This window comes from Podarcis raffonei, chromosome Z, assembly GCF_027172205.1.
Source record: "Podarcis raffonei isolate rPodRaf1 chromosome Z, rPodRaf1.pri, whole genome shotgun sequence".
Taxonomy (NCBI): Eukaryota; Metazoa; Chordata; class Lepidosauria; order Squamata; family Lacertidae; genus Podarcis; species Podarcis raffonei.
Window position 1 is genome coordinate 3,858,119 of NC_070621.1, and position 22,909 is coordinate 3,881,027.

Consider the following 22,909-nt stretch of genomic DNA (forward strand, 5'->3'; position numbering starts at 1 on the left):
AACCAATGCTAGCATGTTGCAAGGGGGTTAGAAATTTAAGAAGGTTCATTTTTATCTGTAGCTCATTTCATCAGAGTCATTCTCGTATTTCCACAGCTCTGTAGGCACATTTATGCTTCATTATACCTATCCTCTAAAACTTTGGCTTAGTGTTGGAAAAAATATGCTCCAGGCCTTTTCTTGAGGTGGAGAGGGTCTTTTGAAAGCACAAAAATCACTATACTAAGATAAAACTAATACCAATTCAAAACTGTTGGCTTCATAATGCTACCCAATTCTGAAACTCCAGGGCTACTCTTTCCAAGAATTCAGCACATTCTTAGGTTGGCCCTGTAATGCAGAATGTACTGGCTGTATGTTGGGGAAAGAGGCAGGGACATATTCATATTCAGAGACTGGAAAGTCTGCACTGGTCTTTTGTCATCTAGGTGGGCCAGCAAAAATGGAAGTGCCTGGGTTGTAAGGATTGGTAATGCTGAGGTATTGTCCTAAGCCCCAAAACTAGAGCCCCCTGGATGTGCCTGTCTGCATTTGCATTCAGAATGATTTCAGTAAATTCAGCATCTCTTGTTTTAGAGACTTTGCCAAGTTGACAGTCAAAAAACACACCCAATTGATAAACCGTTCTGCAAGCCTGCTGAGACACATTACATGTGAAAATAGTCTACAGAGGCCCTTCTTGTCTCTGAAGCTAACCTGTCTGGAACCATCCAGTACTGAAGTGGGAAACTAATTGGGAGTCCAATGTTTACTTGCTCTGGCTTGCTTGGAGGCACACAAGGGGGTGGGGAGAACAGAGAGGGAGACACAAGCATAGGCTGAGAAATAATCCAATTTAAAAGCATGGGGAAGTTAATCTACGTTTAATGTCAAGTGAAGATAAATCCAGAAATGCAACACATTTCTAGGAAGCCAGAAGTATTCAGCTGAAAGTCTTTGAACAGAACTTCAGGGCTGCTGCATCTCTGAGCTTCCAAGATATTCCCTGCCCACCATTCCTATTCCCCTCACCTCCTGAAGCACTCATGGAAAACCACAAAGACTTGCCAGGCACTCACCATTTCCTCTCTACTTTCAAAATTATCTGGGATGGTAAGGGCAGGAGTCTTCAGCTCTTCGACAGTCTCTTCGGTTTCCACTCCATCCCCTGTGAGCAAAGGAAGACAGCAGAGAGGAGTTAGAACATCCTGCTAGGATCAGCCCCCCCGTGTCCCCGCTAATGGAAAAGACAACTCACCTTGTGCCCTGGGAAGCATCCTTGCATCTAGTTCTGCCATGAGCTGGCTGACCTGAGCCTGCAGCTCCTTGTTTTCTTTGGAAATCATCTCCAGGCTTTCCTTCAAGAAAGAGGCAACAGATGTTTTGGCTGCTTCTTCCACAAAAGTACACTGACCCAACACAACACAAAGGCTTCATGTGATTCCTTTCTACAACTACTGACCCAGAACCAGAAAAACAAACATTTGGAAAGCCCTTCTCATTCCAACATCCAACCACCAGAGTTGGGATCTCCAGTATGTCAGCTCCTACCTCAGGCACTTGTCACCTTGCAACCCACACCCAAGCTCTCACTCAAAGCTGGCAAAGGCCCAATTGCACAATTAGAATTATGCAATACCACACAACTGTACACATGTCAGCATTAATTATTCCTAACATTGAATTGTTTTTCACTTGGTGCATAATTCAGATGACCTGGGCAGCTGCAGCCCAGGACCAAGCAGAACCGAATCCTCCTGGACCTACTCAGTTTTAACCTCCACAGCCCTGCTTACCAGTCCTGCCAAGCTCCAACTCTTACCTTGGCTTCCTGCAGCTCCTTGAAATGCATCTCCACAGTCACCTTGCCCTGGACCTCTTCATGCTGCAGCCGATCCATGAGCTGCATCTGAAGAAGGTATTGCTTGTGCAACTCCTCTTTCTCTGTGGCTAGCTGCTGGTATGCTGCAGTGTACTGCTGGAGGTGGGCATAATACTGATCCCGCTGCTCCTGAAGGGCCTGAGCCTCCTGTGTTTTCTGAGCCTCCTAGGGTGGGGAGGGAAATAAGCTGGTTACCTAATCAGCAGTCCAGAGGTGGTGCACTCTTCTCTCTCCACACATATAACACACAATCCCCCTTCTCTCCCCCACCTCAGTAGGGCTTGGCAATGTATCAATATTGTCCAAAACCAGTCCAAAGTCCACCTTGTGGTAATGGTTTCATAATATTTGATGTGGTGATATATCGTGAATCACAATGCGTGCATGTGCTCTGCAAAAATCACGATGTGGGAATTTTTTTTTGGAATCTTTCAGACACCACAGACTGGATTTGAAAAACCAAAATTACGTCAAGAGTAATTTCTCTTCCACTCAAGCCATGCTGCTCTGAATTCTGCTGAGTAGAGAAGCTCTTCCGACACTATTCTTCATTTCAGTCCGATGGCTAAACTATGTAGCCTAACCTCAGGAACTGCAAGAGTAATTTCCTAAGACAGTCTCAAGGAAAACAGCTCAGCACCTGAGGAAATGTATGCAAGGAGAAGACCTCACCCCACTGCTTTGTGCCACCTATAGCCCACTGCCCCTGGCCCCACATGCCCTATTACTGGCTCCCTTCATTCACAGTGGTACCCCAGCCAGAGCATTACCGTCTCCTTGAGCTCTGCCAGCTTCTCCTGCAGCTCTCCAATCTTCTTGGCCAACTCCTTCTTCACATGCTGCTCTGACTGCAAGGCACTCGTCACCTCCATGTTCTCATTGGTCTGTGAAGACATAAGGCAGCCAAATGAGGCAGCGCCACAAATCTCCCTAGTGGTGGTGAAGTACGTATCAGTGTATTGTTATGGAACCTTCTGCATCCCCGTCAGAAATCATATTAGCTTGGGAGCAACCTAAAATAGGGGGTAGGGGATGAAGGAGAAGGAAACCATGGGGGAAAGGCAAAGAGCCTTAAGAGCATTGGACTAAGGATAAAGGTATTTTAACAGGGTTTTTTTTAGGCCAGGAAGTTGTGCAGCAGTTTCACCCCTGGTTAACAGAAGCACCACCCATAACTCCTCTGCTTTCTGAGCCTTTAAACTTCTAATGTTTAAGCTCCTCCCTCTCTCCCTGAAACTTTAAGGTTCAGATACTTGTCTGCAAACTAAATATTTCCTATCTGAAAACTACAGTCATGTATGACTTATTATGAAACCTGTGTACAGCTAGCTAAAATATTTTAGCATACTTGTTTTGAGATTCAAAGATAAAGCATACACATTTAGCGACATACATAGGAAAAGCTTCAGAAGACTTGAAGGTTTACGCGTGCTGTACTCAGAACAGGGGGCAACCACTGCTCTCCAAACAGAAGGCTACTTCACTTAATGCATAAATACACAGGTTTGTGAGCAAGTCGTTTCAAGTCTCCCTCTGTAGCTATTAGGGCAATAAGATTGGTTTTTACATCACAGATTTCAGGCTAATGTAGGCAGTCAGCACTAGCCAGAAACAAAAGGAGACTGAAATTGTTGACCATTACGAGGGAAAGACCATTACCAAGGAAAAGACACGGTTCCTCAAGACCAGGGGTCAGCAACCTAAGGCCCATGGGCCACAAGTGGCCTGTGGAAGTCGTTTGACCGGCCCACGAGCTTCCCCCAAACTGAGCTGCCTGCTCTCGCGCTGCACTAAACCAGCACGGTGCCAGAAATTGCATCTACGCAGATGCTGGAAATCACAGGCGTGCGCACTCACAATCCAGCCCACGGAGGGATCTCTGCAGGACTGATCTGGCCCAGGCAAGATAAACCTTGCTGACCCCTGCTCAAGACAAACAGGGAACAGAGACAACCAAGGGAGAGTGAAACAGCGGAGGAAAGAGAACCTTTGCAGCAATCTACAAGGGTTCCCTGGGTGCTTGATGGCTTCCTTTTAGAGTTCAAACATCCGTAGCATTGCCTCTCACCACAAGGAGGAACATACCAGTTTGACAAAGCCATTCTGCAGCTCTGCCAGCTGCTCCTTGAGCTCCCGGTTCTGAGTCATGGCTCGGCTGATGGTTGCCTTGTCACTCTGCATGTTCTCCAGGATCTGCTGCCTGTCCACAGCCTCCTCACTGTAGCGCTGCACTGTCTTTTCCAACTCCTGCAGCTGCTCCTCCTGCTCCTGATTGAGGCGGCTCAGCTGCTCATTGTCCCGCATCTGGGCTTGGCACTGCCCACGAAGCTCCTCCTTCTCCTCCTGCAACCGAGTGAGCTCTTCTTGCAAGCGCAGCTCAGCTTCTGTGGGCCCCGAATGGGGGGCAGGATCACTTTCCAGGGGCTTCACTACTAGAAGGTCAAGTCAGAGAGACAGACTGTTCATGGCCAACTTAAGGAACAAAAGCAGTGCCTAGGTGAGGAGTGCAGAGCCCTCTTCCATGGCTTACTACCCCCCCCCCAGCACACACAACTCAGGCACTTTCCCCCCATTGCTCAGGCAATTATAATGTAAGTGAGCCTGGCCAAATGTAAAGCACTTTAAAGGGGTGGGGCTGGGTCAGCTCCCTTTGCCCCTTAAATTGGACCTCAGCTTTCTATGTGATTGTGGCACATTCAAATTTAACACACACAAACTTGGTAGTCTGGCCATGTTGTCCTTCAAGAAAAACCATAAAAGGGTGGAGAATTAGCTTGACCAAAAGGTCCCTTTTGTTGCCTTAAACCAGTGATGGCCAAACTTGGCCCTCCAGCTGTTTTGGGACTACAGTTCCCATCATTCCTGACCACTGGTCCCGTTAGTTAAGGATGATGGGAGTTGTAGTCCAAAAACAGCTGGAGGGCCAAGACTGGCCATCACTGCCTTAAACAAAAGGCAAGCCCAAATCTGCCATGGAGTGTTCACTCCACAGGAAGCAGGGACAAATCAAGGTGCTCTAACACATGTGTGTCTACAGGATACATGCAGGTGTAAACACATTTGCTGCAGGCACACGACATCTAAAGGTGTACACCTAAGAATGGAAGATGGAGGAGAGAAATGTTGGTCAATCTTCTGCAAAAGGATTAAGAGGAGAGCCTCTACTGATAAGATGGGGGAAATTTAACCAGGCAACTAATGGAGTCTTTCCTATCACCTGCAACCAGATCCATATACAGTGGTACCTTGGTTTTCGAACATCTCCATTGATGAACGCTTTGGTTTCCAAAGGTGCCTCAGAAGTCGAATGGCTTCCGCTGAGTGTATATGTTATTTTTCTCAATTTTCTCTATTAAATTTGTTTTTTAAATAATATTTATTAAAGTTTCAAAAAATATATATATTTTTGCAAGCTTGACTGGTGTCATGTACCACCTGTATATCATTTTCATAATATTCTCTCTTAAGGCATTACATTCCGTAAATTTCATACCTGTGGTCCCTAACTGTTCCCAGTCAGCCAACATAATGTTATGTCCGACATCTTGTGCCAATTTTCTCTATTAAATTTGCAGACCACCCTTTGCGCTTCAGTTTTCGAACGTTTTGGAACTCGAATGGTCTTCCAGAACGGATTATGTTCGAAAACCGAGGTACCACTGTATAAGTATGTATAAAGGAGTAGCCAGGAATTGATCGTCGGAACTTTTGCATATCACTGTGCTACAGCACAGAGTAAAAAGACAGGGGATTGAACAGGTGAGCTTGTGTGGAACAGAGTATGTTTAGGGGGCAAAGGTAATGGCTAAGTATGCAAGAAGGCCTTGCTTTAAGCTGCAGTTTCTGAACACTGAACCTTACCGGACTGACTGCTGATCAACTCTGACAGATTGGCTTCCAGCTCCTGAATTCGAGTTGTACTCAAGTCCTTTTCTTCTGTCAGAGCCTGGACCTACACCACAGGAATTGGAAAGGGAAGACTAGTGTTGCTAACCTTCCATGTCTTTCATGCAGAAAGTAAATCTCTCCGTTGTTATATTACCAGAAAGATATCTGCCTGCTATTTAGTGCAGGAGAACCTGTCCTTACCTGGTCAGAAAGCAACTGTACTCGTTGCTGCCAGATTCCCCCTTCCTCTTTCAGCTTGTGCACATACTGATCCCGTTCAGTCTGCAGTTGCTGGATCGACTCAGACATCTGCTCAGCAAGCAAAGAGAAAAAAGAAAGCATAAGCCAAATACTGTGAATAAAGAAAACACCCTTCCTGGGAATGAAGCTAAGGGACTCTTCTATGAAGGCCACATCCCAAAACCCATGGCAGAGGGGCCTACCTGGGCAATTTGTGTTTCTAGGTTTGCTCTTTCTTCAAGTGCCATTTGCAGCTGTTGAGTGGCATCTGGGATTCCTGGCTGGTTTGCAAACTGGCAAGAGAATCAAACAAATGGTTATGGTAAACACTGAAATCCCTTGCCACTTTTCATTCATTCGTTCATTCCTCCCCACCCCAGAAGTCCACAAGAGGATGCTTCTACAGTGCCTTTTAATCTAGCTCATGGATTATAGACAAAGGGTTAACATGTCTATGGGGGGGGGGGGAGAGAATAGCCAGAATTGCATTTTTTCCCCTCCTTAAGCACAAGGGAAAATTTTCATAAGGAAATTAGTTAAAATTAGCTTTCCTTTTTCTTTTTTTTTTTCTTTTTTGATAAATTTTATTGGTTTTCATCAAATTGTACATTTCATTTCGAATATAACAAATCATAGCTGTTTTGGACTTCCTTCAGCGTCTCTGACAATCATCCATATTTATACCTTTAATACACATTCCCTTTTTACGTATTTTTATTTTATTTTTATTTTTTTACGTAAAAAAAAAAAGTAAAAAGTAAAAATAAAAAATGTAAAATTAGCTTTCCTTTTTCAAGCTTCTCATGGCTATAGAACTCATGGCTATAGAACAGACGCTGGGATTGAATGCCATGGTTTGCAACTTCAAAGGTCATCATAGCTCTTTCATCCTTGGCTACTACCCTCTCCCCCACACCTAGTGATCTACATTTTAATCCACATGCCCTCCGTTCTCTCTGCAATCCAGTACCCACAAGTGCAAATGCTTTGAAAAAGTGGATAAATCACAACAATGGGATATTAGCTTCGCCCAAGACATGATGGAGAGCAGCAATGGCTGGGAAAAGATTGACATATTTTATAAGGACAGGAAGGAACACCACGGGCAGAATAACTGTCACACACAGGAGGAATAAGGATATAGATTGAATGCTTCACCTATAGATTTATGATCATTTAATGTGTCAATATGAATGGATGTTAATATTGAAGTTGTTGTATAAAGGGTTGCTATTTTGACTGGAGTGTAATTGAGATGAATAAGATTTTGGAATGTAGAAATAAAGTAAATCGTCAAACCATCAATTCTAGCATGCAGGAGGCCACTTAAATTATACGATTTGGCATCTGAATGATTGGGATTAGTAATTGTTTTATAATTTGGCATTGTTATAATGAGGCTATTATTGGATTATTGTAACTGAAAACTAATAAAAATATTATTAAAAAAAGAGAAAAAAAGAGAAAAAGTGGATAAATATGCTGAGTGAAGCTCTCCATTTGGGAGAACTCCAGTTAAGATGTACATCCATATCAGCTTGAAATAAGAATAATTTCTCACAAGAGCAGTCCCTTCCCTCAGAACCTTCAAGGAGCACAACCTCTAGGCAAGGATAGGGAAACTGTGGCCCTCCAGATGTTGCTGGACTACAACACGCATCATACCTATTGGTCATGTGAGCTGAGGCATTAATGGGTCAAGAAGCACTGGTAGAAAAAAAAGATAGTCAAATGCCAGGCTTCCTTTCAATGCTCAGAAGTGCTTGCTAAAGACCATTCCTCAAATTTAAAAGAATACCATGATAAGTGCTGGGAGTAAGGAGTAGCTTTATTCAGAACCCTTCCACAACTATATGACATGCTGCGCTGCAAGAGGCAGCAGTATTCCCAGCGACCTAACCATCACCTGCTGAATCATCAGTTCCGCCATCTCCAGTTTCTTGTGCAAATCCTCCACGTCCAGCTTCATCGCTGAGTTTTCAGAGATCAAGGTGCGCAGCTTCTCAGACAGTTCAGAGTTTTGCTGCTTGAATTCTTCACTGTTTTTACTACAGGAGGGGGGAAAAACAACAAGTAGGTATCCTTCAGGATGGACTACTAATATGTTTTATGTGGGGCTGCCCTTGCTAGTGATCCAAAAGTTGCAACTAGCGCAGAATGCAGTAGCAAGGGTTTCAATGGGCCAATCTTATATAACTCCTATTCTGAAACAGCTGCACTGGTTGCCAGTTGCCTCCCACATTTTAATAGTCATTTAAAGTTGGTATGCATTCCCCAGGTGCAGCTTTTCATGAAAGGCTGAAAAAGCCACAGCTACCAAAATATCTTCTACAACACAACTATTACAAATAAAAAAGCCCCACCTGCTCATGGAAACTCCATCAGAGGCAGCAGAGGGAAAGTTGCCTTATCCCAGTGTAGACGATTGGGTCCAGCTAGCCCACTAGTATCTTCTCTGATAAGCAGCAGCTCTCCAGAGATTTAAGTAAAGGATCTTTCCTATCCCCCAACTCTTTTAACTAGGGGTCTTCTGCAAGGAAAGCATGTTGTGGGCATGGCTGTGTTCCAATCCTTACGTTTGGCCAGCATCATCACAGTTGTGTCAAGGCTATGAGATAGCAGCTTGCTGAGAAATCTGATGCAGCATAGGAACTAATGGGGTGTGCTAGGAGACCCTAGCTCAAATCTCACATTTGCCATATATTCATCTAAATCAGTCCTTAAACTATTTTACAATATTTCTTCTGCCCTTACGCCAAGGCACTTAGGCTCATGGCTCCTTCATACCCATCCCCACATTCACTCTCACAACCACCCTGTGAAGTAGGTTAGGCTAGTGGGTTAATAGAAGAGAGGGAAGTGCTATGGAAGTCATCCACTTTCGGAAGTAGAAAAACTGGATAATAATGTTGCGGGGAAAATAACAAACCCCACCTTTGCTTGTAGAGTTCCAGTTTCAGGGCATCTCGTTCCTTTGCCAGCTCTTTATTATGCTGCCAACAACAACAAACACAGAAATCAATGAGGGAGCTTAGGGTTCTTGGATCTTGGAATTACGCAGTGCAGTTCAGAATCACTAACTTTTTAGCATCCACTGTTTAGGGAGAACAACACCCCCCAGGAAGCCCATTGTTAAGGGCTCCCTCAAACCTGGAACAGTCCCTGAAGCCTTCAGTGGACTTACATAATTCAGCCAGATACTATTAATAGCTTATTAAGAGATACCACGAATAAATATTACACGTTAAAGGCAATTAAGTGAGAGCCAGTCTCTGAAAAAGACCTAAACCTATAGCCTTAGGAAATAGGGTGGAAATCCCACAATGGCATGAAGACTCATAATCTTTCTACTTTTTTATTTTGAACCCTTTAAGCATTTTGTCTGTTTGTTGGTGACTGCACTTTCAAACATACCTCTGCAACCATGAGGAATGAAGATTTGCTTGTTTCCAAAAACTAAGAATAAGTGGGCATGTCATACATCCATACAGTTGTCCTTCATAGACAAATGGTCCCCCAGTGCAACCCTCCCCACCTGCCAATATCTCCAAAAATACGTTAAGTTTGCAACCCACTCAAGTTGCGCCATTGCTCTAAAACAGACTTGTAGACTATATTGTTATTCTAGTCACACGTTCGGGTTATTTTTAGCAGAGATCTCTCCATCCAACAAACATAAACCACAGGAAGCTAAAAACAATAATTTGCAGGTTTGAGTTCTTTTGAAGCAAAATGCAGACTGCCAAGACCACCTCTCTCTGTAGCACTATCACCTGTATACCAAATGAAACCATAGGATATGTCTGCCTATGACCCAAAATAGCATCTGACACAAAGTTTTGGTTCTATCTGCACAGAGAGACTCTACACTTGACATCAGTAATTAGACTTGAGACTGAGATGGAGACAGTGGGATGGTTGACAATGCCAAAATGAACCACTGAATGAGAACAATGCCTCTGGGTCTCACTGACAGACAGGCCATTTGGCAAAGCTAACAAAGTGCCAAGCGTATTAATCCAAACAAAACCAACAGGCACTCTCATTTCATTCCACACCCATCCACCCACCCACCTGAGGTGTCTACTGGAATTCTGTGAACACCTGGGGGCGGAATGTAGTCCAGCCTCCCAAAGGAGGAAGCACCAAATGTAAGAGATAATAGAAAGAATGACATATAGGGAATTTTTACTTTGTCTGTCTGCTTCTGCTGTGTGGAGAGGGAGGAAAGGGTATGCTCCAGCTCAGATATCCTCTGACGAGAAGACTGAACCCGTGCAGCAAGGTCCTCTGCTTCTCCTGCCCAAGTAAAACAAGGTTATGTTGCAATAGAACCCAACAAGCAAAGTGGCAGGAGTCGACCATCACTTTATGCTCCAACCCCCAATGCCAATCAGCCATCAACTGAATCTGCCCAAGATTTATCATGCTCCAATATTTCTCAGGGTTACCCATCCCTGGCTATTGCTGGATTAGATGTTTTAGAAGCTGTCTGGAAAACAGCAAGTGGTGCAAAATGCAGCAGCATGGCTACATAAAAGACTGAAATATAACTCTCCGTCCCTCCTCACAAACAAGAAAAATAAGTAAATGTACAATTACCCTCACCAGTTGCTCACTTTTATTTTGGTTAACATAAAAACTTTACTTAGCATAAAAACAGCAAATAAACATGAGAGCAACAGATTCTAAGGCAGTTAGTACGAACATAGTTTTCTGCTTATTTGGCTTGACTCATTTCAATGGGTCAGATTCCAAATATGTGATAACTTGCCCCCATTTTTCCATAACACAATCAGATTTGTATCTCCTTTATTATGTCAGAATTTGCTATGCTAATGTATCCATAATTAATACATACCCTTGTATAGGCTTTTTTACAGAAGCTTTTTGGAATATAAGAGAATTGTGAAAGGTTCAGAACTTAACTCATTTTATAATTTTCATAATGCTAGGTCCAGTATACTAGTATTTTTACTTTCTTGTCTTTGACCTATCTCCGTCTGTTTTATTATTTTATTGTTTCCAAAGGATTACTGAGGAAGGTTTCAAACAGTCTATTTCCAGGAAGTCTACAGAAGCTTATATGCCCACTTCTCCCAATGCCTAGAGCACCTACCGCCACAGCCAAACCACAGGCCAAATGACGAAATCAACGGCATAACTGCCTCCTGAGTCCAAAGCTTACCAAAAATGTTTCATTTAAGTCAACTGGTGCAATATTCAAGAACATCACCTAATTTGTTAGCCAGAAGGCTTAGGGTGTTGCCTACCTGCTTTCTGACGAGCGGCCTGCTGCGTATGTGCAAGGGCTGTCTGCAGCTCAGATTTCTCAGAAACTAGGATTCCTATCGTCTGAATGTGGACCTTCAAAGCACAGAACAACTGGATTAAAGGAGAACTTCCTGCCTAGAATTCCTATGTCATAACAACCACTGAAAGGATAAGTAACTAGAAGCAGAAATAGACAAATTGCCACACATAAACTTCAGTGTGCAGTCAGAAAATGTTAATTGGGGGCTGATGTACAATATAGAGTTTACCTGTAACTGTTCTCGCAATGCTGCTTGTTCCTTTGAAAATTTCTGCTCAAACCCCTTCTTTTCCTGTGAAAACATGACATAGAAATAGCAACGTCAAAACCATATTAGATTTACAATCTTCCTCTTATATGACCAATATTCATTCTAAACATTAAGGTCTCACGCGTACTGTCTACCCACTGCAGCTGCACATAAGCCCTAGTACAGGAGTATAGAACTAGATTCAGCCAGTGGGCCAGATTCTTCCCCCACCCCTGCAGCCCAAGACTGACAAGTGGATGGGATCACCCACCTGCCACCTGATATCAGGTGAGCTGTTCCCCTGCATGTAGTGTGAGGTGCTTTGATGCCCTGACAGTCAGCTAAAGGTAAAGGGACTCATAGACTCATAGAGTTGGAAGAGACCACAAGGGCCATCGAGTCCAACTCCCTGCCAAGCAGGAAACACCATCAGAGCACTCCTGACATATGGTTGTCAAGCCTCTGCTTAAAGACCTCCAAAGAAGGAGACTCCACCACACTCCTTGGCAGCAAATTCCACTGTCGAGCAGCTCTTACTGGACCCCTGACCATTAGGTCCAGTCGTGGCCGACTCTGGGGTTGCGGCGCTCATCTCGCTTTATTGGCCGAGGGAGCCGGCGTACAGCTTCAGGGTCATGTGGCCAGCATGACTAAGCCGCTTCTGGCGAACCAGAGCAGCACATGGAAACACCGTTTACCTCCCCGCTAGAGCAGTACCTATTTATCTACTTGCACTCTGACATGCTTTCAAACTGCTAGGTGGGCAGGAGCTGGGACCGAGCAACGGGAGCTCACCTCGCCGCGGGGATTCGAACCGCCAACCTTCTGATCGGCAAGTCCTAGGCTCTGTGGTTTAACCCACAGCGCCACCCACATCCCTGACAGTCAGCTGGCCAGCAACAATTATCCAATGATTGTCCCAAGCTCTTTTTGTCTCAGCCAGATCTCTACCTACCCCACACCTGAAGCTGTATATAAAGTCAGGCATAAGGCACATGGGCGTGGCTTGGCCAAAATGGCCTACCTGGATGTGATGAAAAGCTCAGATTACCAGAGTCTGGTGATGATGTGCCACAGAATTCCACAAGAGTGGTGTAGCTGGGCTGGATACTCACTCTGTTTGGCTGTGAGTACAGCTAGCCAGAGAGGGTGGTGGAAAAAGTACTTTGCGAGGTAAAAAGAAAAATCAGTTGAGAGTTGGGTTCCTGACATTCAGCTGGAAAGGGATAAAGCCTCTGAGTAAGCAATTTTTTAAAAAACATGAATGGAACTTCTGAGTAGACAGGTGTAGGACTGCACTGTAAATTAGCTCAGTCTATGAAGAGTCGGACTAAATGACTAAACAACAACAACAACTGCTTTTTACGGGGTTGGATGTTAGAGCCAGCATTGTGAACCCCAAAACAACAAAAATGGAAGATACTTCAGATTATTTTCCTTTTACCATTAACAAAAATCAAACTCGAGTGAAAAGTGAATAAATGCTGATGGTTATGCTATGCTATGGTGACTCACTGTCTAAACATCCAGACCAAGATGCATCTTAACTACAACTTGGTTCTCATGGTAAAGCTCCTACAAACGTTTCTAGGTGTCAGTGGCTCCACACGACAGGCAATACACACATGAGCTGCTCACTAGGAGGACTGCTCTTATTTCATGGTGTGTTTCCAACCAACAGCCAGCGGCTTCCAGGATTATGTGGCACTGGTGATGGAGCTATCCAAGCAGCAGGGGAAAGCAACAAGGTGAGGTGATATTCTTCCTTAGGTGTTGCTAAATGGAACCATTTCCATAAATCTTTTTTTTCAGTGTTGGCTTGAATCAGTGCCACCCATTCCAACAGTATACTATGCTTCCTTCTCCTGGTGTGAATAATGAATTAGCTGTGCATGTCTCTCAAGCAGTGCATATTACCTTCTCCAGCTGGTTCATAATCTCTTGGTTCTGCTGCTTCTGCAAAAAGAGCAAAATGAAGGCATCAACATTAACAGCAAGTCACTTGGGCTTCTAGGTGTGAGTATGCTAAGCTATACTACCAAGTATACCTCCAAGGCTTCTGGATGTTTGGAACAAGTTATTAGAATCAACAACCCCCAAACTCCTGATATAAATGCAAGAAGCAACTATTGCATTTATTTTTCACAACAAAAACTAACTAACTAAATAAATACTGTTTCCCATTGCTTTCTTAAATGCTGCCACAGAAGTTTTCTAAGGTTTGTTTAATGCAGGGGTTGCCAACATTATGCTCTACAGATGTTGTTGTACTCTAGCTCCCATCAGCCTCAGTCAGCATAGCCAATCAGCAGGAGGACCGCAGGTTAGCAAAAGATGGGTTAATGAAATGTTTAATGACAAGAGAGAGAATCCACCATTGTTCGAATACCACCTTTTTGAATGAGCTGTTGTGTGGGACAGTAAGTTTTTAAGCTGTGCAGAACCTTTCTGTAGATAGGCACTTTTGGACAGATCAAAACATAGCAAACAGTTGGTCCAATAAATGTAGTATACAAAATGGTTCTTGGAACAATTGAGCCCTGTGAGGTAGCACTAGACCCCTCAGATACTTAGGGAAGCACTTCCCTTTCAACTGACCATACAGTGGTACCTTGGTGATTAGTTTGTGAACAGTTTGGATTAAGAACGCTGCAAACCCGGAAGTAGGTGTTTGGTTTGCCTTGGAATAAGAACATGTTTCGCTTCCTGTTGAGTGTGTTCCATTTATAAATTGAGTCCGCCACTGCTATGGGAAAGCACGCCTTGGTTTAAGAATGGTTTGGTTTACGAACGGACTTCTGGAATGGATTAAGTTCATAAACCAAGGTACCACTGTATATGAAAACCATCAGAAAAGCAACTTCCCTGTTCCACCCCACCCTGCCTTTCTGTAAACACATGTAAAGCTGCAGAATACGAGCTAAAATGCAGAAAAAGAACACAAAAATAATATGCTGACTACTGGTGGAAGTGCTTTTTTAATTTCGCCAGGCAGTAATGCAGCAGGGGAGCAAAACATACACAAAAAGGCAAGTGAGACCTGTGGTGCTGGACACAAGACACAACAGCAGGCTTTAGATGCATGGCTAAATCACATTTAGTGTTATGGCAGCAAGCCACAGTGAGCCTTGAGTTTGTCTGTTCCCCCTTCCTGGTTATAAAAAGAAGGGAAACACACAGTAGGCTGAGATCTAAGTAATAGTAGGAAAAGTGTTCCTCTGAAAAGGCAATGTGACTCCTGTGTTGTTAATTCAAAGAGCAGCTCTGTAAGGAGACAGATTTACGAACATTAATGGATTCCCTGGAGTCCCACAGCTATCTTAGACAGTGACCAGACAACTGCAAAAGTGACTTCAGGTTATCTTCCTAGTGAGAAAATGTGTGGCCTTGACTCAGGTAGGCTGTCTGGGAGGCACTGGTAGGATTCCCGTAACACCCTTTTGGAACTCCTTTCCCCAGCACACATTTCTTTTTGCTCAGTTAACCCAACTTTGCAGATCAATCTCCTTCCCAACAGTATCTAGACCCCAGAGCTCTCTTAAAATGTGTAACAGGTATGATGAATTCACCTCTGTGAATAAGAAATGCAGAGGGCAGTGACCAGCAAGAGGACCTCCTCAGTCACATGGCCTCACATTTGTAACTCACCCAGCTGCCACTCAGAACATTTTATTTTTTTTAGCCTGGCACTGAAAAGGCCTTAGCCCAAACATTCCACTATGTTGAATAGTTTAACTGAGAGTTTTACAGTTCAATCTAGTTTACTGGATAGACACTGATGGTTGTTGTTGTTGTAGTATTGTTTTTTGTTTTAGCTGAACACAACCTGGAGAGTTTACATTGAAAGGTGGCTCATAAATTTCTTAGGTAAATAGGTGGCTGCAATACAAGCCAGAAGCAGTAATACATTTAATTCCCTGCAGAACCTCATTTTATAAAATTACCAAATTTCATGTCCTTAGGTTTAGTGAGGAAAGATTAAGGAAAGTTTGAAAAAACCTCAAGCACAGAAATGTCTATTTTTTTGTGTTGTGAATTTACGAACCAATTTCTCCACAAGACTCATGTCATACTTCTTATAAGGCAATACTTTCTCCAAAAAATCAAATTCTGAAATGAAGGAATTTAGTGTATATTTTCAACCCCAAATCAGTGTGTTTCTGTTCAATACATTGGCCCTGTTCATGCAAACATGGTTTATTATTATGGGAACAAGCTGCAGTGAGTCTCCGAGTTCCCCACTCCCCCCCCCTTCTCTGGCATGACTAAGAGAAGTTCCACACTTTTGCTTCCACTGTAGACTAACCACAGTTAAGCATTATATCTGAACCTGGACTTAGTCTTAACTATGGCTTGTTGAAACAAGCCAACTTCAAACCGTAACAAGGAAGCTGGTTTGTTTCAACCAAACACAGCTAAGAATACTCATAATTTAGAGTTTGGATGCCATGCTGAACTGTGCTTAATTGTAATCTTTCACTTCCAATTTCAATCCCTTTCTTGCAGCCACATCAGAGAGGAGGAGTCCATAAATCCAAGGAATGGGTCAGCAAACTAAGGCCTGGGGGCCGGATCCAGCCCAACTGCCTTCTGGATCCAGGCCACGGACGGTCCAGGAATCGCCACATGGATCTGATTCTGATCGTTTGGGCTGCGCCATTCCCCACCACCACCACGGTGGCACTTCCTCCTGGCTTCTCCCTGCCCTGCGTTGGAAGGGGGCTGGCCTTTGATTGGTGCCAGCAGCATTATTTCCCTCTCACTGGTACCTCTTGGTTGGTGCTAGCAGAAGCAGCAGCATGATCGCTCAAGCGGCCGCCATTTTAAGCAGGCTCAATTGGGGCTTTGTTGCTGCCTGCCTCTCTCCGGAGCCCCTTTACACGCCACTCATCGTCCCACTGCTGCCAGCTCCTGCCGCTCGCAAGACACAGGAGCTAAGCGCCCCTCACAAGTGGCCACCATTTAAAGCAGCCCCTCTCCGGAGCCCTTTCGCACACTGCTCATAGTCCCTCTGCCACCTCCTGCCGCTCGCAAGACACAAGTAAGCAGTCCCCGGGGCTCGTCCAGTGCTGTGGATAAGCGAGGGGAGAGTCGGGGGGTGGCTTACCTGAGTAGAATGTGTCCTTTTATTTAAAATGCATCTCTGGGTTATTTGTGGGGCCTGACTGGTGCTCTTGTGGGGCCTGCCTGGTCTCCTTATCCATGGGGTCGTCCAATACACGGAAAAATGGGTATATGTGAGTGTTGAGCATTTGCACTATTTCTGAGTGCTGACTTTTTTATTTTAGTTTAGTAGTCACTAGTGCTGGTATATTGTTTTTGTGGCTCTGTATTTATTGGTATTTGACTAATAGCAATTTTCCATCCCTAGGAAATTACAGTGTGTGTGTGTGTGTGTGTGTGTGTGTGTGTGTATATATATATATATATATATATATATATATATATATATATATATAAGAAAAGTTGACTCTGAGTGCAGGGTTTCAACAAACAGTGGACTTTCGATTACTTTTTCATGCAGTACAAAGAAAAAGCTGTTTGTCTGAAATGCCAGAATTCAGTGTCTCTGTTCAAGGAATACAATTTGCTTTGATACTACAATACTCACCATAAAGAAAAAAATGATTGTTTGGTTGGACAAGTGAGAAAAGATGAAATATTAAAACTGAAAAGGGGATTGACAACTCAGCAAAATACTTTTGTGAAGCAAAACCAGCAAAATATTTCATTGTTGCGAGCAAGTTTTCACATTGCCAAGTTCATAGCGCACACTAGCAGACCCTTCGTAGAGGGAGAAATTGTTACAGAATGCATTCTTTCTGCTCCCAAAGAGATGTGTCCAGAGAAGACTGATTTATTTAGTACATTGAGTCTTTCAGGGTGTACAGATACATGTAGGACTGAAGAAATGGGGAGAAATTTGCATCAACATTTGCAAAACTCCTTGAAAAAACTTCATTATTTTTCATTGACACTCAACGAAAGCACTGATGTTCGTTATTCTGCACAACTTCTAATTTTCATTTCAAAGCATCAAGGGAGCAACAACAGGAGAGGGTATCTTTGAAAAGTTTGCCAAACTGCATGATTTGGAGCTGGACTGGGCTAAACTAGCCGGTGTCATAACTGATGGTCCTCCTAGCATGGTGGGGTCTATGAGAGGAGCGGCTGCACGCATTAACCAAGAGATGGACAAACACAACCATTCACATCCAATAGCCATACACTGCCTAATCCACCAACAAGCACTGTGTTGTAAAAAAATCACTGAAGTTGGACTCTTGTCATGAAAACTGTGGTATCTTGTGTTAACTTCATTAGAGCTCATGCACTAAACCACAGACAGTTTCAGGAATTTCTGTCTGAGTTAAATGTTGACCATGAAGATATTCCATACCACACAGAGGTCCGTTGGCGAGTCGAGGGAGAGTTTTGAAACGTTTTTATTACTTACTTCTGCATGTTTCTGATTTCATGATTATGAAAAACAAGGAAGCACCAGAGCTCAAAGATGCAGAATGGAAATGGCTGCTTGCCTTTTTGACAGACGTAACAGAAATACTCAGCACTTTCAATGTTCAATTTCAAGGAAAGGGGAAGCTCATCTGTGATAGGTTTTCACATGTGAAAGCATTTCAAGCAAAATTAGACCTCCTCATTAAACAAGTGAAGGAGGAAAACTTCTGCCATCTCCCCACAACTCAAAACATGTCGGCGGGAAAACCAGCAGTTGCGTTCCCAAACGAAACATGTGGATTTACTGGAATTTTTGCAAAAGGAGTTTCAAACTCGATTTAAAGAGCTTCACATCTATGAGCAAGGCATACAGCTTTTTTGGAACCCATTTTCTGTTGACATTGAAACTGCTGATCCAATTTACCAAATGGAATTGGTCGAACCACAGAATTGTGACTCTCTGAAAGACGCTTTCAAATCAAGCAGCCTCACAAATTTCTATGCTTCTCTCCCCTCTGAGACATATCTGAATCTCAGGAACCATGCACTCAGATTTGCAACCATCTTTGGCAGCACCTATGTCTGCGAACAGACTTTTTCCTGAATGAAATCTCCAACCAGATCCAGATTAACTGATGAACACTTGCATCACTTGCTACGACTATCTGTGACAAATATGGAACCGGATATCGACCATATCATTAGCCAAAAGCAGGCCCATACTTCCCATTAAAATACTTATAAGTTTATGTTGATTAAAATAGTTCTTCATTTTAAATATTGCATTGTTATAAGTTTATGTTGATTAAAATCGTTCTTCATTTTAAATACTGTTTAGCTTTTCCTGCTTTTTGTGCACTACAAATACAATATGTTGTAGTGTGCATAGGAATTTGTTCATATATTTTTTTCCAAAATATAGTCCGGCCCCCCACAAGGTCTGAGGGACAGTGGACCGGCCCCCTGCTGAAAGAGTTTGCTGACCCCTGATCCAAGGCTTACACACATAAGCCTTTGTACATGTTTTTTGGTCAGAACTGGGCCTTACAATCCAGAAAGACATAGGGAGGGCATAGAGGTTGAGATAGAAGTCTTCTTTGCCCAATACAAATTTTGTTACATCAATTGTTCTATGTAGTCCCTTACAAAAACAAATGAAGTATGTCTGCAAAGTCTGCTTTTCTTTTCTTTTTAAAGTTCACTCCTTCCCCGCCCCCCGCCCCAATCAATACACTGTTTTGGCTCCCCTCGCCCCGAGAATTCTCAACACCCAATAAAAGAGCACTTCATGTTCCTGTCAGCCTGCAAATGGCAAAAGCCATTTGTAAGCAGTGCTCAAACACAAGGCATTTCAGTTGCCGATTGAAATGCTACAGCGGGTGTGGAGGAGGGAGGGAGTAGGGGACACAAAGAAAAGAACAATGCAGCAAAAACTAAGAGAAGCCATGCAACAAGCTGGGGAGGGTGAAATGGGGTGGAGGGATATTCCAAACAATGCAGGACTCTTTGCTGACTGAAAACAGGCCTCACATATTTCTAGCTGTATTTTAAAAGGCAGTGAGTAAAGTAACAGTAGCAGAAGCCACCCATGCAAGCTAAAGACAAACAGGCTCACTCACAGTGCCACTGTTGCTCAAAAGATGGTCACTCACTATCCTCATGATTTAAGTCTAGAAAGCTAAGCCCCAATCTTTGTTGAAACAGATTCAATAGAGTCAACACTGTTCCAGTTAGGAGAAGTTCAGCAGCAGCTCATCATGCAATTGCAAAGTAGAATCAAAGCAAGCCCTACTTTTAAAGTCTCTATTTGTGTGCATTCCTGAACTCTCAACAGATGCTGAAAACCAATACAATTAGAACTTAACATTTATGAATAGGAGAGAGGTTGAAACTCAGCTATTTTCCAAACAAATTTTCTCCTCCCCAAAAATGACTAAACCTGGGTATAAACCACCTTGGCAATTGACTTACTTGATTACTAAATTTAATCTCTACTTATCTCTTGCGACCCACTTCTCTTGCAAGTGGGCAAGTTCTTGGCTATCAAAATCCTCTGTGATTTTGGTTTGCCTCCCATTTCTCTATGGGAAATGAAAGTAAGGAACCTCTTTCTCTCCTACAGCCTCCCACAAGGTAGTTCTGCAGGCACAGCGTAAAAGATGAACACACCTGTTCATAGTAAGGAGACAGAAAGAGGTCGCATCAATGCACAGACATGAGTGTGCTTAAGGTGATAGGCTCAGACCAATGTTTTACTCTTGGACCCTGAACTTCCATCTGTGACAGCCACTACTGGATCACTGTCAAGAGTCCCTTTAATCATGGCCAACAGGAAATGGGATTGAAAGATATGGAATTGGGTACCAATTAATAAACATGCAATAAATAAATAACTGTGGATTATTATAAGGAAACCTCTTGGAAATAAAACTGTTATACTGGAATGGAGGAAGAATAATCTTGCTATCTAGTAATAATAGCAACTGAAACAGCCCCTTTTGGTCTTTTTGTGTAGAAAGGAAAATAAATGAACTTCAGGTGTCTGGGACTGAAGACTGAAAAAACAACACTTAGCAGTTTGAGGAACAGTTGGACATTGTCCTAGAATACAGTGGGATGCTATTGTGGAGTGAATATTTTGAATACTTTGAATAATCTGAATATACATAATGGGCAAATGGAGAATAAGAAGTCCTCTATTGCCTTGATCTCTATTTTCCTTTTCCTTTTTAGTGATATTTAGGTTTTGTCCCTTTTTTGGTTAATTCTATTTTTGTTCATGTTTTATTTCGTCTTTTGATGTCCTCTACCTTGAGCTGATGAGGATAATCAGACGAAGATGATGAAGGACTGATGAAGGACTCTGCATGAGAAGCAGAGAAGGGAAGAACTTTCAGGCTCGGAGTAGAAACGGAAGAACCCAGGTGAGAGCTGGGAGGGTATCCTCCCCTTTGTGGCTCTGTATAAAGAGGGCTCTGTATTCTCTCTCTCTCTCTCTCTCTGTCTCTCTCTCTCTCCTCCTATTCTGTCTCTTTGTTTTTTCCCCTCTCTTCTTTTTTCCCCCTTTTCTCTATTTTTATTTAGATTAGTTTGATCCCTCACTCCCTCCGCACCCCTTTGAACCATGAAGCACACAACACTTTTCTTTGTGGCACTGTGAAAGAACCCAAATCCTTGCAGACACCCAGAGAGCACAGAGGAGCAGCAAGACAAGGCCAAACATTTTGGTCTGGTTATTTCTTACCAATTCCTCTATCTTTGTACTGAGTTGTTTGTTTGTTAGATTGCTGGAGTCTAGGGCTACTGCCAGCTCCTGGTAACGTGTCTGATGGGCACATGCAGATAGCAGGAGGAGGAGGAGGAAGAGGAAGGGAGTAGAAAAGGGGAGAAAAGTCAAATTATTAAAAAAAAGGCGAGAAAATAATAATCAGCATCACAGTTGAACTAATTTGTGGTGTCCATTATTACACAAACACACCATCCCCCACCACTACCAAATACATACTAAGCCACCAAAAGCTTAATCTCCTTTCAAAGGAACATCAGGATGGATCTTTAGCACTTCCATAACCCAGTCTAAAAGCCACTGCAGGAGCCTTCATCTAAACAAGTAAAACTTTAACATGTAATGTTGTTGTCATTTCTTGCACTCAAGTTAAGTTCTTATTACTAGTACACACACTAGACTCATTACTATATTGTTCAAAGAAATGCAAACTGACAAAGAGCCAGGAGCACTGCACTTACTGCCATCTCTTTCATATCTGTTGAAGATGTGGCGTTTTCCCCATTCACATAGGCCGTGGGCTGTAAAATAAAGATATTTGCCATCACAACTAGTTAACTTGGAAAATGTGAACATGAATTTCAGTTAAATATTTCCCTTAGTGGGGATGATGGCACTCCTACAGAATAAGAAAACTTTGAAACTGGAGAATAAACACAAAGGTAACTTAGTGTACCCACTACGGCAAGAGGTTCCTTCAAACACCCACCTATATTACAGGCACTCTTCCCCTTCCTATGATTAATACTAAGGTAGATTATGTTGGAAGTTCTACAAGTAAAATACCTCATACAGTGGTACCTTGTGTTGTGTAACCTCCAGGTTACAGAATCTTCAGGTTATGGCTGAAGCGCTCTATTGTGCTGTGCGTGCACAGAAGCGGCCCCTCTAGTTACGGATTTTTTGGGGTGCACACGGCACCCCAAAACAAATTAAATCCGTAACCAGAGGTGCCACTGTACATGGTTCAGGTAAGCTAAATGTGCCTCATAATATACTGATAATATACTGATGATAGATCAGAGGATCTTTTAGGTTTGATTTACACATGCAGCCAACACGAAGCAGTAAAGTATTGAGGTAGCAGAATTCAGTGTAACACTTTAGATCATAAACGGAGGTTCACGTTTTCAAAATGTTCTCTTGCACTAAAAATAAAGACACCTGAACTATAGGTAGAAAACTAGAACAACAGACTGGACTAGAATCTTTCTTACTGGCATGCTAGCTTTTTACCCACAGAGAGGCTATTTTTAAAAATGTGTTTCTACCCCACCACCTCTCTGCTATCCTGGTTCACACATAACACAAAATTCTGGTTTATTAAACCATGGCTTAGCATTATGTGCAAACTCAGTCCAGCAGCTTAAATATGGTTTACTACAAACAATCCACAATTAGAAGCGATGCTTTGCTGTTGGCTTATAAACCTAAGTTTGTTTTACCTATGGCTTAATTTTATATGTGAAAGCAGCACTCTTCCTTGACGATGTTTGCTTGACCACCACACTCTAAAATATAAGGTGTTAGGTACAAATCTCCAGAAAACAAACCACAATTTGATTTGTCTGTGAGACAACCTCTCATTAGCTCATGGTTTGTTAAACCATG

General features: G+C 43.0%; 1 protein-coding gene across 7 annotated transcripts in view; it reads right to left on the reverse strand.

Annotated features, from left to right (window-relative positions):
• Positions 1–22,909, reverse strand: part of GOLGA2 (golgin A2) — a 47,060-nt gene that overhangs the window by 7,418 nt on the left and 16,733 nt on the right. For 5 of the 7 annotated variants that reach the window (XM_053373534.1, XM_053373535.1, XM_053373532.1 and 2 more), the window contains 16 exons: positions 21,760–21,819; positions 21,257–21,337; positions 13,471–13,509; positions 11,533–11,595; positions 11,263–11,356; positions 10,182–10,288; positions 8,924–8,982; positions 7,896–8,037; positions 6,193–6,282; positions 5,951–6,058; positions 5,723–5,813; positions 3,947–4,293; positions 2,632–2,745; positions 1,802–2,026; positions 1,238–1,337; positions 1,059–1,147 (listed from right to left, as the gene is read on the reverse strand). In XM_053373534.1, the coding sequence (XP_053229509.1) occupies positions 1,059–1,147; positions 1,238–1,337; positions 1,802–2,026; positions 2,632–2,745; positions 3,947–4,293; positions 5,723–5,813; positions 5,951–6,058; positions 6,193–6,282; positions 7,896–8,037; positions 8,924–8,982; positions 10,182–10,288; positions 11,263–11,356; positions 11,533–11,595; positions 13,471–13,509; positions 21,257–21,337; positions 21,760–21,819 (1,809 nt within the window). The remainder of the gene's footprint in view (positions 1–1,058; positions 1,148–1,237; positions 1,338–1,801; positions 2,027–2,631; positions 2,746–3,946; positions 4,294–5,722; positions 5,814–5,950; positions 6,059–6,192; positions 6,283–7,895; positions 8,038–8,923; positions 8,983–10,181; positions 10,289–11,262; positions 11,357–11,532; positions 11,596–13,470; positions 13,510–21,256; positions 21,338–21,759; positions 21,820–22,909) is intronic. The other 2 variants (XM_053373533.1, XM_053373539.1) reach the window with 1 other exon arrangement.